The sequence below is a fragment of the Callorhinus ursinus genome, unplaced genomic scaffold, assembly GCF_003265705.2.
Source record: "Callorhinus ursinus isolate GAN/ISIS: 27379988/994484 unplaced genomic scaffold, GSC_fseal_2.0 scaffold7, whole genome shotgun sequence".
In the NCBI taxonomy this organism is placed as follows: Eukaryota; Metazoa; Chordata; class Mammalia; order Carnivora; family Otariidae; genus Callorhinus; species Callorhinus ursinus.
Genome location: NW_027397069.1, coordinates 71,751,563 through 71,764,572, shown reverse-complemented (window position 1 = coordinate 71,764,572; position 13,010 = coordinate 71,751,563). Strand labels below are relative to the sequence as shown.

At 43.2% G+C, this 13,010-nt stretch overlaps 1 protein-coding gene across 2 annotated transcripts in view; it reads right to left on the bottom strand.

Moving 5' to 3' along the window:
- Positions 1-13,010, bottom strand: part of SPATA13 (spermatogenesis associated 13) — a 138,519-nt gene that overhangs the window by 76,086 nt on the left and 49,423 nt on the right. For both annotated transcript variants that reach the window (XM_073894774.1, XM_073894775.1), the window contains exon 2: positions 8,705-10,426. In XM_073894774.1, the coding sequence (XP_073750875.1) occupies positions 8,705-10,426 (1,722 nt within the window). The remainder of the gene's footprint in view (positions 1-8,704; positions 10,427-13,010) is intronic.

The following is a 13,010-nucleotide window of genomic DNA, read 5'->3' as shown; positions in this document are numbered from 1 at the left end:
TGATAACAGGGCTCAATCCCAGGACCCTGGGATCATGACTTGAGCAAAAGGCAGACACTTAACCATCTGAGCCACCTGGGCGCCCCAAGGGCCCAACTCCTGATTTCCACTCGGGTCCTTATCTCAAGGTCATGAGATGGAGCCTCGGGTCCAGGGCTCAGCGCAGAGTCTGCTTGAGATTCTCTCTCCCTCTGCCCTTCCCCTGGCTCATGTTCTCTCTCTCTCTAAATAAATAAAATCTTAAAAAAAAAAAAAAAAAAGCTTTCACATTCTGGCTCATGATCTGCATTTTATGACTTAATATTTTTTTTTAGATTTTCTTTATTTATTATTTATTTGAGAGCACATGCACATGCATTGCATGCATGAGTGGGGGTGGGAAGTAGAAGAGAGGGAGAAGCAGACACCCCTCACTGAGCAGGGAGCGTGTCTCGGGGCTCAATGCCAGGACCCTGAGATCATGACCTGGGCAGAAAGCAGACACTTAACCAACTGAGCCACCCAGGCGCCTCTGACTTAATATTTCTGCAAGAAAACTTTTTCTCTTTAGTTCTTCGCCTGCAAAAGGAAAACTAAACAAACAGAAAACACCTTAGGAGAACTAAACATAAGCTAGCACAAGGATGACTAACAGAAAGCATATTAATTCTCTTTACAACATCCCGTGTGGGATGCTGCTAAACAAATATCCTCCCCAGGACTGCTAATACTTAGGGTATATACTGATGGTACAGCAAATGTCCTTGTAACAAAAGGTTAACTTCATTAGAAAAATATTTTTAAAAGCACAAATAATATATTGTATTTTCAAATGATCTTTCCAACTGTAATTGCAATTTCTGTTACTCAAATTCTAGGGCTTCTCTGTCAGAAAAAACTGAGAACTCAATGGGGTATGGAAACCTATATTCTCTGTAACGTAAAAACTGTGGACCGTTTAACAAATGAAGGTGGGATAACTGGATGTCCATATGCAAAAAAAAGAAAAAAATAATAACCTAGATCTTTACCTCACATTGTACACAAAAATTAACCAAAAAATGGAGCATATGCCATTTAAGAAACAAAACAAATGAGCAAAGGAAAAAAGAGAGATGGAGGCAAATCAAAAAACAGACTCTTAACCATAGAGAACAAACTGATGGTGACCAGAGGGGAGGTGGGGGGGAAGGGGGAAATAAGCGAAGGGGACTAAGAGCACACTTATCATGAGGAGCACTGAGTCATGTACAGAATCGCTGAATCACTGTACTGCACACCTGAAACTAATATAACACTGCAAGTTAACTATACTGGAATTAAAATAAAAAACATAACTTTTTTAAAAAAGGAGCATATATCTAAGTGTAAGAGCTAAAACTAACACTTCCAGAAGATAGAAGAAAATCTTGGTGATTTTTGTCAATACAGAGATTTCTGCTCTTCAAAAGACCCAACCAAGAAAATAAAAAGACAACCCAGAGACTGTGAGAAAACATTTGCAAGTCATATATCTGATAAAGGACTTGTATCTAGACTGTATAAAGAAATCCTACTGCTCAATAAAACTAAAAATGCAGTGACAGTATGAGCAGAAGATCTGAATAGACACTTCACCAAATAAGATAAATGAATGGCTAATAAACAAGATGATCAACAGCATTAGTCATTAGGGAAATGCTAATTAAAATCAAAGTGAGATACCCCTACATACTCACTTGAAGGGCTAGAATCCAGAATAGTGATGATACCAAGTCCTGGCAAGGACACAGAGAAACTGGCACCCTAATACATTGCTGGTGGGAATCTACAATGGGACAACTGTTTTAGAAAACAGTGTCGCAGTTCCTCAAATGGTTAAGCATAGAATCACAAATGACCCAGAAACTCACCTCCTACTTATCTACCCAAGAGAATGAAAACATATGTCCACACAAGACTTGTACATAAATATTGATAGCAGCATTATTCATAACAGCCCCAGAGTGGGAACAACTCTAAAGTCTAACAACTGATGAATGGATAAACAAAATGTGAGATATCCATACAACTGATTATTATTCAGCCTTAGAAAAGCAATTAAGTGAGGGGTGCCTGGGTGGCTCAGTTGGTTAAGCATGTGCCTTCTGCTCAGTTCACAATCCCAGGTTCCTGGGGTCGAGCCCCAAGTCAGGCTCCCTGCTCAGTGGGGAGCCTGCTCCTCCCTCTCCCTCTGCCCCTTCCCCTGCTGGTGTGCTCTCTCTCTCCTCTCTCGCTCTCTTAAATAAATAAATAAAATCTTGAAAAAAAGAAATTCAGTGCTAATATATGCTACAACATGAATCAGTGTTGAAAACAATATACCAAGTGAAAGAAGCCAAACAAAAGAGACCGTATTATATGATTCTATTTCAATAACATATCCAGAAAAGTATAATCTATAGACACAAAAAGTAGATCAGGCACCAGGGATGGAACAGGGAGTGACTGCAAATGGATGTGAGGTCTCCTTCAGGAATGATGGAAATGTTCTAAAACTAGACAGTAGTGATGGCCACACAACTCCAAAAAATTTACTACAAATCACTGAATTGCTCACTTAAAAAAAAAATATTGAGACAGAATGCAGATCAGTAGTGGCCTAGGTCTTTACAGGAGCAGGAACTGCCTGCACAGGGGAACTTTCTGGCATAATGGAAGTGTTCTATAACTTGACTGTGGTGGGGGCTGCACAACTCTATAAATTTCCTAAAAATTACCAAACTGTATATTCACAATTGGTGAGTTGCATGTTATGCAAACTATACCTCAATAAAACTCCTAAAAAGCCTTGGGCAGACTCTCTAGGGTCACTACATTTTCTTCTATAAATGCAACCTCCTATTTCTGGTTCCAGGGATGGTCCTGTGAAATAGCTGCGGATAATTTCTAACCTCCAGAAGAACTGTTGATGTCTCCAAATAGCTATTTGAGGAACACAAAGAGTCATACCTACATAATCTGCAGAGAGTCAAAAAACTAGGTAACGTATCTATAACTTTGATTAAATCACACCAAAAACAGTGCCTTGGAGCTATCGATATGTGTTAAGTACCCATCATCCTCATCAAACTCCAAAATTTGTAATTCATGCTGAAAATGGGCCTGAATTTAGCCCCTGCTCACCTACTGCATTACTCCAGTACTGAAGTTGGAGGGAAGTTTTACTTTTGTGACATTGTACCTTGTGGTGCCACAAAATACCCTCTTTTTTATGAGTCGCGAACAACAACGCAAGTAGCGGTTCTCAGGTGGGGGCCACCCCAGTGGGTGGTGGGCAAGCTAAAATCAGCACTTGCAGAGACTGGAGGACACCATGAGTGGTGGGCCAGGCCAAGCTGAAACCCTGCGTGGTAAAAACAATTTGTATTCTACAAAATCTCCCAGTCAAGCACTCCAGTTGCTTTAACTTTATAAGATTGGGTTGTACAATGGCTTCCAACAATTTCGAAGCTACAAGTCCCTGAGGAAGAAAATGATAAAATCCTAAAACACTGGAGTGTTCAAGTAAACAGAGGCTCAGAAAAGGAAAGGAATTTCGCACTAGGAGCCAGCATGTTAGTGCAAGGGCTAGGATAATAACCTGAATTCAGCTCCATCCATTGTGTTCATGGCTTGTTTGATTACTGATTCCAACACAAGAGTATCCTCCTGATCGCCCCATCATCTTTGACTTCTCTCTCCCCCAGAACATTCAAATGCTAATTAAAAATAAACTGTGAAATCATTTTGAAGTGTAACCTCTCCTCTCTGTTTCCATGGTTTTAGTACAGATCTCATTACCTCTGAACTAGACTACTGAGGAATGCTCTCTCGCAGGACCGCCCCCATCCCAATCCTCTCTATGTAGTCGGTCCCCGTCTGCGGTCCCTGGTGAACACCTCTCTGGCTTTCTCCTGCCTGCAGGGTAAAGTCCAAGCTCCAAGCAAGGCCCTTTTTAACTCTGTACAGACCTATCTTTCCAATCTTATCTCCCACTTCTCCACCCAACCACCCTGTACAAAAGTTATGGTGAACAACGTGCAGTTCCCTTAGCACCACAGATCAGCATCTTTGTGGACACTTACTATACGCAAAGCTCAGTGCTGAGCTCTACCTGCATCACCTCATTTTATCTTCACAACAACCCCATGTGATAGACAGGTACTCTAGCTACTCCCAGTTTACAGGGGAGGAAAATAAGGCTTAGGTAACTCTTTTGGCTGACTCCCGATGTCGACAGCACCTCCTCCCTCCCCCATGCTCTCCAGTTGGCCTGGAAGACCCTGCCGCTCCTCCTCAACTGCTGCCCCCTGCATCCCCCAACCTGATCTTCTTCAAGACCCCACACACTTCTCTTTCCCCAATTATGCAACTCTTTACCCAGGGTTAATAATTCGGTCTTTGGTGCTTTCACGGTACTTTGTACATTCCTCAACAGAAACACTCACCACACTACATAATTATCTGTATACATTCCAATCTACCAATTAGAATGTGAATCTATAAGAATAAGAATAGCCTTTTTTCTTCAACTCTTTCTCTTCCTTATATCTGGCATATATATCAGGTAGGTAAATACTGGATGACAGGGTACATTAGTCTTTACAATGTGTTGTTTCATTCACTCCTCTTCCTTCCTTATATATTCTATTTCCATCCCCACATTTCAGAGCCTTATTACCTCTAAGCTCTCTCTGGCAATAAATTCCTGATAGCTTTCCCCCGGTCACCTTTCTTTCCAATTCTCTTCTATACCAATGGTGGATTAACTTCCCCAAAACGCAGTTCTGTGCTTGGCTCTTTGCTTTTCAAAAATATCCTTGACTCCATGGTGCTTACCAAGTAACGTATAGATAGAGATTCTTTACTCTAAATTCAAGAGTGTGCATGATCTGTGCTTAATGATTTCATCTCAACTTGGATCATTCCCCTACACCAAACCAAATTATGTTACTTCCTATTCTCTCAAATCACATAAAATCTCTGCATATGTGACCACTGAAACTATATGTAGACATTTCGCCTTCTTCAAATCAGATTCCTTCCTTGATTTGATACATGGGTAAAAACTACAGCTCTTCTGAAATCCCACAGCATATGGTTTTACCTCTCTTGCGAGATTTAATCTATTCTGCACAGTTCTAGTAAGATTTAGACACATCTTAGCTCATTTACAATGTCCTTGACATCCTTACAGAGCTACATCTAATTTGAGTGTCTTATACCTGGTAGGTGCTCAACAAATTTGCTTTGGTGCAATACTGAATGAACATATAAATTTTAGGTCATGCTAGAACCTAACTCTCATGCTTTAAAAAAAAATTAATGTGAAGTCAAACTAACTGTTTGAAGATCTTCACAGTCCTCTCTAAGACTATAAGGCAGTCAAAAAACACTTTTGGAAAAATCTGATCTTAATTCACCTGTTTCAAGAAGTCAGGTCAACCTAGGATGGAAAAATCATCTAAGTGGATAGTAATCATCGCACATTGAGAGCCAGTGTTAAGCACTTTAACAGGAATAAATTTAACAGGCATAAATCCCCTGGCTCCTACAACAAACATCCAAGGCAAGATGAAGCTATCCCACATTCTGCCCTTGAGAAGACTGGGGCCAGGAGAAGCTCAGCAGTTCACTCAATGGAGGGCATCTTTAGAATGGCAGAGCCAGGATTCCAACCAAACTAAAAAAATAATAAAATAAAATAAAATAAAAATCTACTGAAAGACTAAAGCTCCCTCTCAAGGAGTTACAATGGATTTTCATCATTTTAAAGAGTTCCAGGGCACCTGGGTGTCTCAGTTAAGTGTCCCGGCTCTGGATTTCAGCTCAGGTCATGATCTCAGGGTCATGGGATTGAGCCCCGAGTGGGCCTCCGTGCTCAGCTCGGAGTCTGTTTGAGATTCTCTCTCCCTCCCTCTGCTCCTCCACCAACTGGTATGTGAGTGTGCACACCCTCCTGCTCTTGCTCTCTAAAAAACTAAATACAATCTTTAAAACTAAATAAATAGGGGTGCCGGGGTGACTCAGTCAGTTAAGCGTCTGTCAGGGTCCTGGGATCAAGCCCCGTGTCAGGCTCCCTGCTCGGTGGGGAGCCTGCTTCTCCCTCTCCCTCTGCAGCTCCCCCTGCTTGTGCTCTCTCTCTCTCTCTCAGATAAATGAATAAAATCTTCAAAAATAAAAATAAATAAATAAAAGAGCTTCATCTACAGCATATTTCAACATTACCACAAATTTCTGAATCTATACTGCATGACTAAGGACGGGGTCCCTTTCCTAGTGACCTAATTCAGCCAGTGGAGCTATTCTGTGACTTGGTAGGAAAACCAGCAAGAACACTCTAAATTCATGTGCCTATACCTTTATCAGGGGACAGGGTGCACTGTCCCCAGTATAAATACTCAATTGCAATTTTAAACTAAAACAATTTTAGGGTCCTTCAACTGATCATTACGCTTACAAAAAAACTTACCACTAGGTGGCAGAAGTATAAAGTTAACGAGGTGATATTTTTACAGTGCTTCATAAAGGAAGAGTAGGGAAATATTTTCCCACCCTTTTTCCACAGTAAAACAAAATCCTGTTAAACTGTTAATAGTTTTTCAAAGATTATTTTGTCACTTTGAGAGTGTCATGTTATAAATAAATGGTTCTAAATTTAAAAATTATTCCTTATTGAAAACTGCATTATAATATTTTAAATATCATTATATAGATTTCAACTTTTTTATACTCAGCACTAATCATAACTTCAACTAGCTTTAAACATAGAAGTAGAACCATACTATCAATGAATTAAGTACAGAATAACATACTGTACACTAAAATATATTGAGACTGAAATTTAATTTTGTGTAATGCTATATAAGACAGACAAAAACTGCTTTATAAATCATAAAGGTTGGAGTTCCTGCATTTTGTAAGGTGTTTTTCTGTTTATTTGTTTTGTTACGCTTGTATTTTGTTTCTAAATGTCAAAATAAAAGAGAAGGTTTCAGGGTATATTTTACTATATACATATATATATGACAAATATCATATATATATTTTACTTCTCTGCAAGTAACATGAAGATGACCAATATGTAAAATGCAAGTTGGGCAAAAGCATCATCATATTTTTCTTCACAACATTTACTTTAAAAGCACAAGAGGAAGCCTGATATGCTTGATAAGAATTTTGAGGAAATAAATGCAACTTCAAAATGTGATAAACATCTTGAGGCAAGTTTGTCGAAGTATCTGTACACATGTGTGCACTCCTGATGATGTGTCTTGTGTTGGAATCAGTAATCAAACAAGCCATGAAAACAATGGATGGAGCTGATGTGTGCCCTGCTTTCTATCTTTGGTGATCCCTTGTGGGTAGAAATTAAATTATATATGATTAAATTATATATAACTACATATAATTAAATTACACTTGGCAACTATACGGGTAAAGCTATATAATGATCAAAATAATTCTGAAAAGTAAGTTAGAAACTATCTCTTGCATATGTCCACTTAATATGCACTCAGGAAGAAAATATTTTAATGATGATTTTTTACTAATTTTATTAAGCAGAAAATAAAATCTCCATGTTTCATATAAAGAACCTCTAGACCTATACAAATCTTTTATTTTGGAGCAGGGGGCTGGGGGTGGGGGGGGTGGTTCTAAACCATCAGTGGGGCAGGTTGGGTGTTTGGTAGAAGGAATTATGCTTCATCTTATCATCCACAGGCTATCCTGGCTTCCAAGTTTGCAAAAGCTGTTGTGTAATCATTCATCTACAGGCATTAGAACAAAACCGAGGTCCTCTCCAGGGATCACTGGGAAGTAACAGCTGCTAGGGGATTATTTTCTATGGCAAGCACCAATTTATACCTGTAAAACAGTCTAGAAATGTACGTGAAGAATCATTTGCAATATATACACATGAATGCATTTCCTCATCTTTCAGCTCTGTAATGTACTGAATGCATTTAGAAATAAGTGAAAATTATACAGTAAGGTAAAGTTTTCTGGATGCTTGACAGGATACGAAAAGAACATTGCTCCTGTAGACTTGACAGTTATTAGTTGATCTGATTCATGAGATGCTTATGTTCTACTCTAAAAATAAGTGCAATAACAGTCATAAAAATTTCTTTGAACCATCATCACTCAGGGGTTGACAGGTATTAAACTGCAGGTTTCTAATTCATTCCTAGAAAATAAAAGATTTAGAACAGATAACGGTGTCTTAACACAAAGAATCTCATTTATATGTATGTAGTCTGTTGGAAAGGACACAGCAACAATTTAAAATATAAAGAAAACTATGGGTAATAAAAAAATATTTCAAAAAACAAAATTTTGAGAGCCCCTATTAAAGAGCTGCATAGAGTGGAAGAGAGGTCTCTATCAACATTTTCCCCCCAGAATCTAGCATGTGGTTGGTCCTCAATAACTATCTTTTGAATGAACGGTGGGGCAAGTGTCATCTCGAGGAATTTGGTAGAGTAGCAGTTCATTTCAAAAGAGATAAAGATGACAGCAACTTGACAGGAATAATCGTGATGGCAGTCCAATCAGCACAGGGCCGCCTGCCTCTCTGGCAGGTGAAGCAAAGAGGGTAAATGCCAGAGGAAACACCCCAGCGTACGGGCAACCTCCAGGAGAGATGAAAGGTTAGTGCTGGGACAGGCACCCCTTCCGCAGCAGGTTACCTACCAGAGGTCCCTGCTCTGCCGTTACTTACCTCCCCCCTCCTTTCCTCTGGACCCGACGCCAGGTGGGGGCTCAGCTGAGGGTGGCTGCTAGCACGGTCCTCACTGCCTTTGTCACACGCGGCTTGCACAGAATCCTGGGAGGTCACAGGCCCCTCTGCCCTTTCTTCACTGTCCACTGAACTGAGGGACGGCGCACTGAGGCTGCTGGGACACGTGGCATTTCCCGCCCCTGGGCTCTGAGGGCTGGGGGGCTTGGGTGTGGTAGGCCTTGCGGGGGTGAGCGGCTGCTCGGGTTCGAAAGTAAACTGGCTGCCAGCTTGGCGTTCATCGGAGTCCTGGGCAACCGGACTCGACGAGGCACTGCCAGCGCAAGGACGGGCACTTCCGGCCACCCCGCAGCCTGCGGCTTCCAGAGGAAAGACGGCCGTGTCCACATCCACCTGGGGGCTCGGAGCCCCAGCCGGGCCGCACTCCGAGCCGGCGTGCGCGCCTGCGCACCTCCTCCACTCGCGCTCAGCGCTGGTGGACACGCGGCGGGAGTAGGCGTCGTGCAGCCGGCTGTGCACCTGCAGCCTCTGGCTCGCCTCGCCGGGCGAGGACGCCCCGCTCCTGGGGCTCTCTCTCCTCCAGGCCGCGTCGGTGGCGCTACTCACAAACCTCAGGACTCTGTCAAAGTCCTTGGCCCGCAGTGGGCTCTTCCAGCGTTTCGTCCTCCTCTCGGACCCACCGAACTTTTCCGAGTCGGCAGATGAACTGCTTAGCGTCCGTCGGGGCGCTGGCTTTTCAGGCGCCCCCTTGAGGTCCGTGAGATTTGAGGTGGACTTCCGTTTGAAGGAGCTCTTCTTCAGAAAGTTCAAGTTATCCGTGCTCTTGCTTTTCCTGTAGATGATGCTGTTGTTCTCGGAGTCCTTCACTAGGATCTCACACACGGTGGGCTCCTGGGTGACAGAGGCCAGCGGCCGGAAGTGGTTCTGGGACCCTTGATGCTTCTCGCAATCCAGGAGGCTGATGCGGCCCAGGCCATAGGCGCGGCGGATGCTGCGGGACCGATGGGTGCTCCTCTGGAAGGCGTCGTCGGCCTCCTCGGGGTCGGAGCAGTCCGACGTGCCCCCTGGCCCTGCCTTCGGGGCGTCACTTGCTGGTCCCAAGGAGGGGCACTTGCTGGTTTGCATTCCGACTGCAGCACCGTTTGGGATGGGTTTCCCTGGATCACGTTCCGGGGGGTCTTCCTTTGCCGCATCTGACCCCTCTCGGTTCTGAATTCCTTGAAGGACGGAGGATTTCAGTTTTTTGAAAGATCCCATTTTCCGAAAGGAGGCAAGGGCATTCCAGGTGGAGGAATTTCCCATCAGGACCATGGAGCGGGGCCTCTCCGGGTTGGTGCTGGTCCTCTTCCTACTCACGGAGAAGAGGCGCATGAGCTTGGCAGGGCTGAGCCTGGCCTCCTGGGCTTCCGCCTCCCCGCAGTAGCTGCTGCTGCAGCCTCCATTCTGACACGCTGCGTAAGTCACCATTTTGGGGTCTTTGGGATCAGAGACAGAACATGGGATAGCGGCAAGTCGCCCATGGCCGTTCTGGGCTGTTGTCATGTTCTCGGGGCTGGGAGCCCGTGGCCACAGGGCAGCAGGGTTCAAACCCACATGCACATCTGTGTCCACAGGCCCCAGATGCGCATCTTCATCTCCGAGGCTGCCGCCAGCCTGGCTTTCACACCTACGGTGCACATCAGGCTTCTCAGTTGTGGCCACTGCCTACAACAGAAAACAAAGCAGGGATTTAGTTATTTCCCCCCACAGAAGAACCTCTATGAACAGTGGCTTGTTATTTTGTTTAAGAATTCTGAATACAAAAGAAGCATGCCTCGTGACAGGGCTAATCAGTTCAGAACTATTTTAAATTAAAAATTTACCTTTCCTAATTCATTTCACAATGAATTAAAGGTAAGAATGCAAATACACATTCCTTAAAAAAAAAAGATAATTATGGGTTGTGCATTCAATGTAAATTCTCAAATCCAGTGAAAGTTAAGTAAAACTTTTGAAAAATTGCTGGAATGCAAAGGCCCAGGCATCATTCAACACTGGGTCTTCTCTTTATTCGAAATAGAAGAAATTTTTAATTATCAAATTAAAAAAGACAGCAACAACTACTTCAAAATGTGTCATAGTGAAATATCAAACTATATTAAATTTAACACAGCTAATAGGCAGATTGAGTGCTTAGTATATGCAAGCACGAGTACAAGGAGCTGCAGTAGAGACCAAGATGCTCGCCGCTGCCTGTCTACAAAATACCCAAAACTCTGAGAGACAAAGTGCTACAGGGACACATGAGTGGAAGGGACAAACTGAAGTTGTATGAGGTCTGGCTTTGTGAACGAAACTGCATTAGTGAGGGGCCTCTGTCAACAGGATTCTTACTGGCTGGGGAATGGAGAGAGATCAGGATAATACTTAAATCTTAGAAATTCAGACACAAAAACTCAAACAAATGTTGCACCTTCTTCTTTCCTCCCCCATGCCTGGAAGCCCACCACACACCTGCGGTCCATGCTCTCTTCCCCCACTGAAGATGTTGCTCTCCTTACCCTTTGCCCTTCAGGCCAAGACCTGCTCAGCCTGGGAGGGCCAGCTTAAGTGTCAGTCACCCTGTTCTCAACGAATGATTAGTCAATGAAGGAAGACAGGAAGGAGTGTGATAATAACTCATAAAGGACTATCACTCACTAAGTGTTTATTACTACATGTCAGGCCCCTGTGCTAAGTGTTTTAAAAATGACATGCCACTGAGTACTCATACAAACCTGCAAGATCAATAATTTTCATTTTACAGATAATCAAATGGACACTTGGGCAGGGGGTGCTGGGGATTCCTGTAGCTCTCCCTTCTAAAGCTTATGCTCCTCTCCACTACTTCAAACTAATGAACAAAGAGAGGCAGAGCTGGGATATGAACCCCAGGGGTGTGACACCAAGTTCAGTGCCTTATGATATGACCCCAATTCAAGTCAAATCCCAGATATCCTTATGCCAGTCAAGGCCACTATTCCAAAGGCAATATTAAAAGCAGAAGAGGAAAAGGAGAAACGTGTATAAAAACATTAAGGTTAGGTCCCACTTTAGCTTAGTCCTCTCAAGTGCAGAAGAAAATGGGACCTCATGCAAAGAGGTCTTATCTGATTCTATTCTCCAAATTCTCTGATGGGTTCATTTTTATTTGCCCCTACATCATGCCCCTTGAGGAATTCCCAGGGAGTCACAGTCAAAGGGCTGATTCCATCTGGGACCAGGGAAGCTGCATAGAGTTAGACCCCTGGAGCCTTTCTGATGTCCATTTACCCAATTCCATTACTCAGGAGCCTAATGGGGCTACCACATGCCGTCTGCAGTTTAATGTTCTCATGGAGAAATTAGGGAGCCTTAAGAGCTGTGGGTTGCATTTAAATGAGCCATAGAAGCAGAAACTTGAATCATCCCGCCACTGAGGCGGGAAGTAAATCTATAACCAGTGCAAAATGAGTCTAACACTGAGTACCACCTGTCCACGGTCAGCTACTCTGGGAGGGACAGGGGACTGTGGCTGTTTCAACTTCTCACAATCTTGGAACGAAGCAGTTTATGCAAACATCAAGTCCAGTCACAGGCACTGACTGATGGCGTATTACGTAATTGTAATGGCCTTGTTATAACTCGCACTGGATGTAGAGGAGCAGACACGACCCTTCTCTAGTCATACGGCTGGATGGAGACAACTTACAGACACCACAACTAGAGGGTGCTATGAGACCTTTTATAACCAAGGATGACAGTGTGTCAGGCGGCCCCTGAGGTCTCAAGGGGTGCTGGCAGTGCTCAATTTTAATGTTGGGTAGTTTGAGAACAGTAATCTGTGCTCCAGTGCCATCTATAAAAGAATAGGTGCCAACATTTATGTATATGGTATATCAACCAACCAATTAATTCATGAGCCTCTGTTAGGTACAAGAATCTGTGTAGGCCCCATGATAAACTCAAGAGAGTGACAAGGTGATAAACTGTTCTAGATGGGAACTTGGCATGAGCAAAGGAAGATCCAGGAACCTAAATTTAATTGGGAGGCAGTAAACTTGGGTGACCAACTGTCCCAGTTGGCCCGGGGGCGAGATATTTTACAAGACATGGGACTCTCAGAACTGAAACCAGAGAAGTTCTTGGCAAACTGGGATGACTGATCACCTACATTAAGTAGAACAATATAGTTGGAAGGATGGCACAGTGTCATGTGGTAGTAGAAATTAAGATGAAAACAGGTTTAGAAAAAGAGCACATTCCTTTAGTCTACACTTTAAAACTGTCC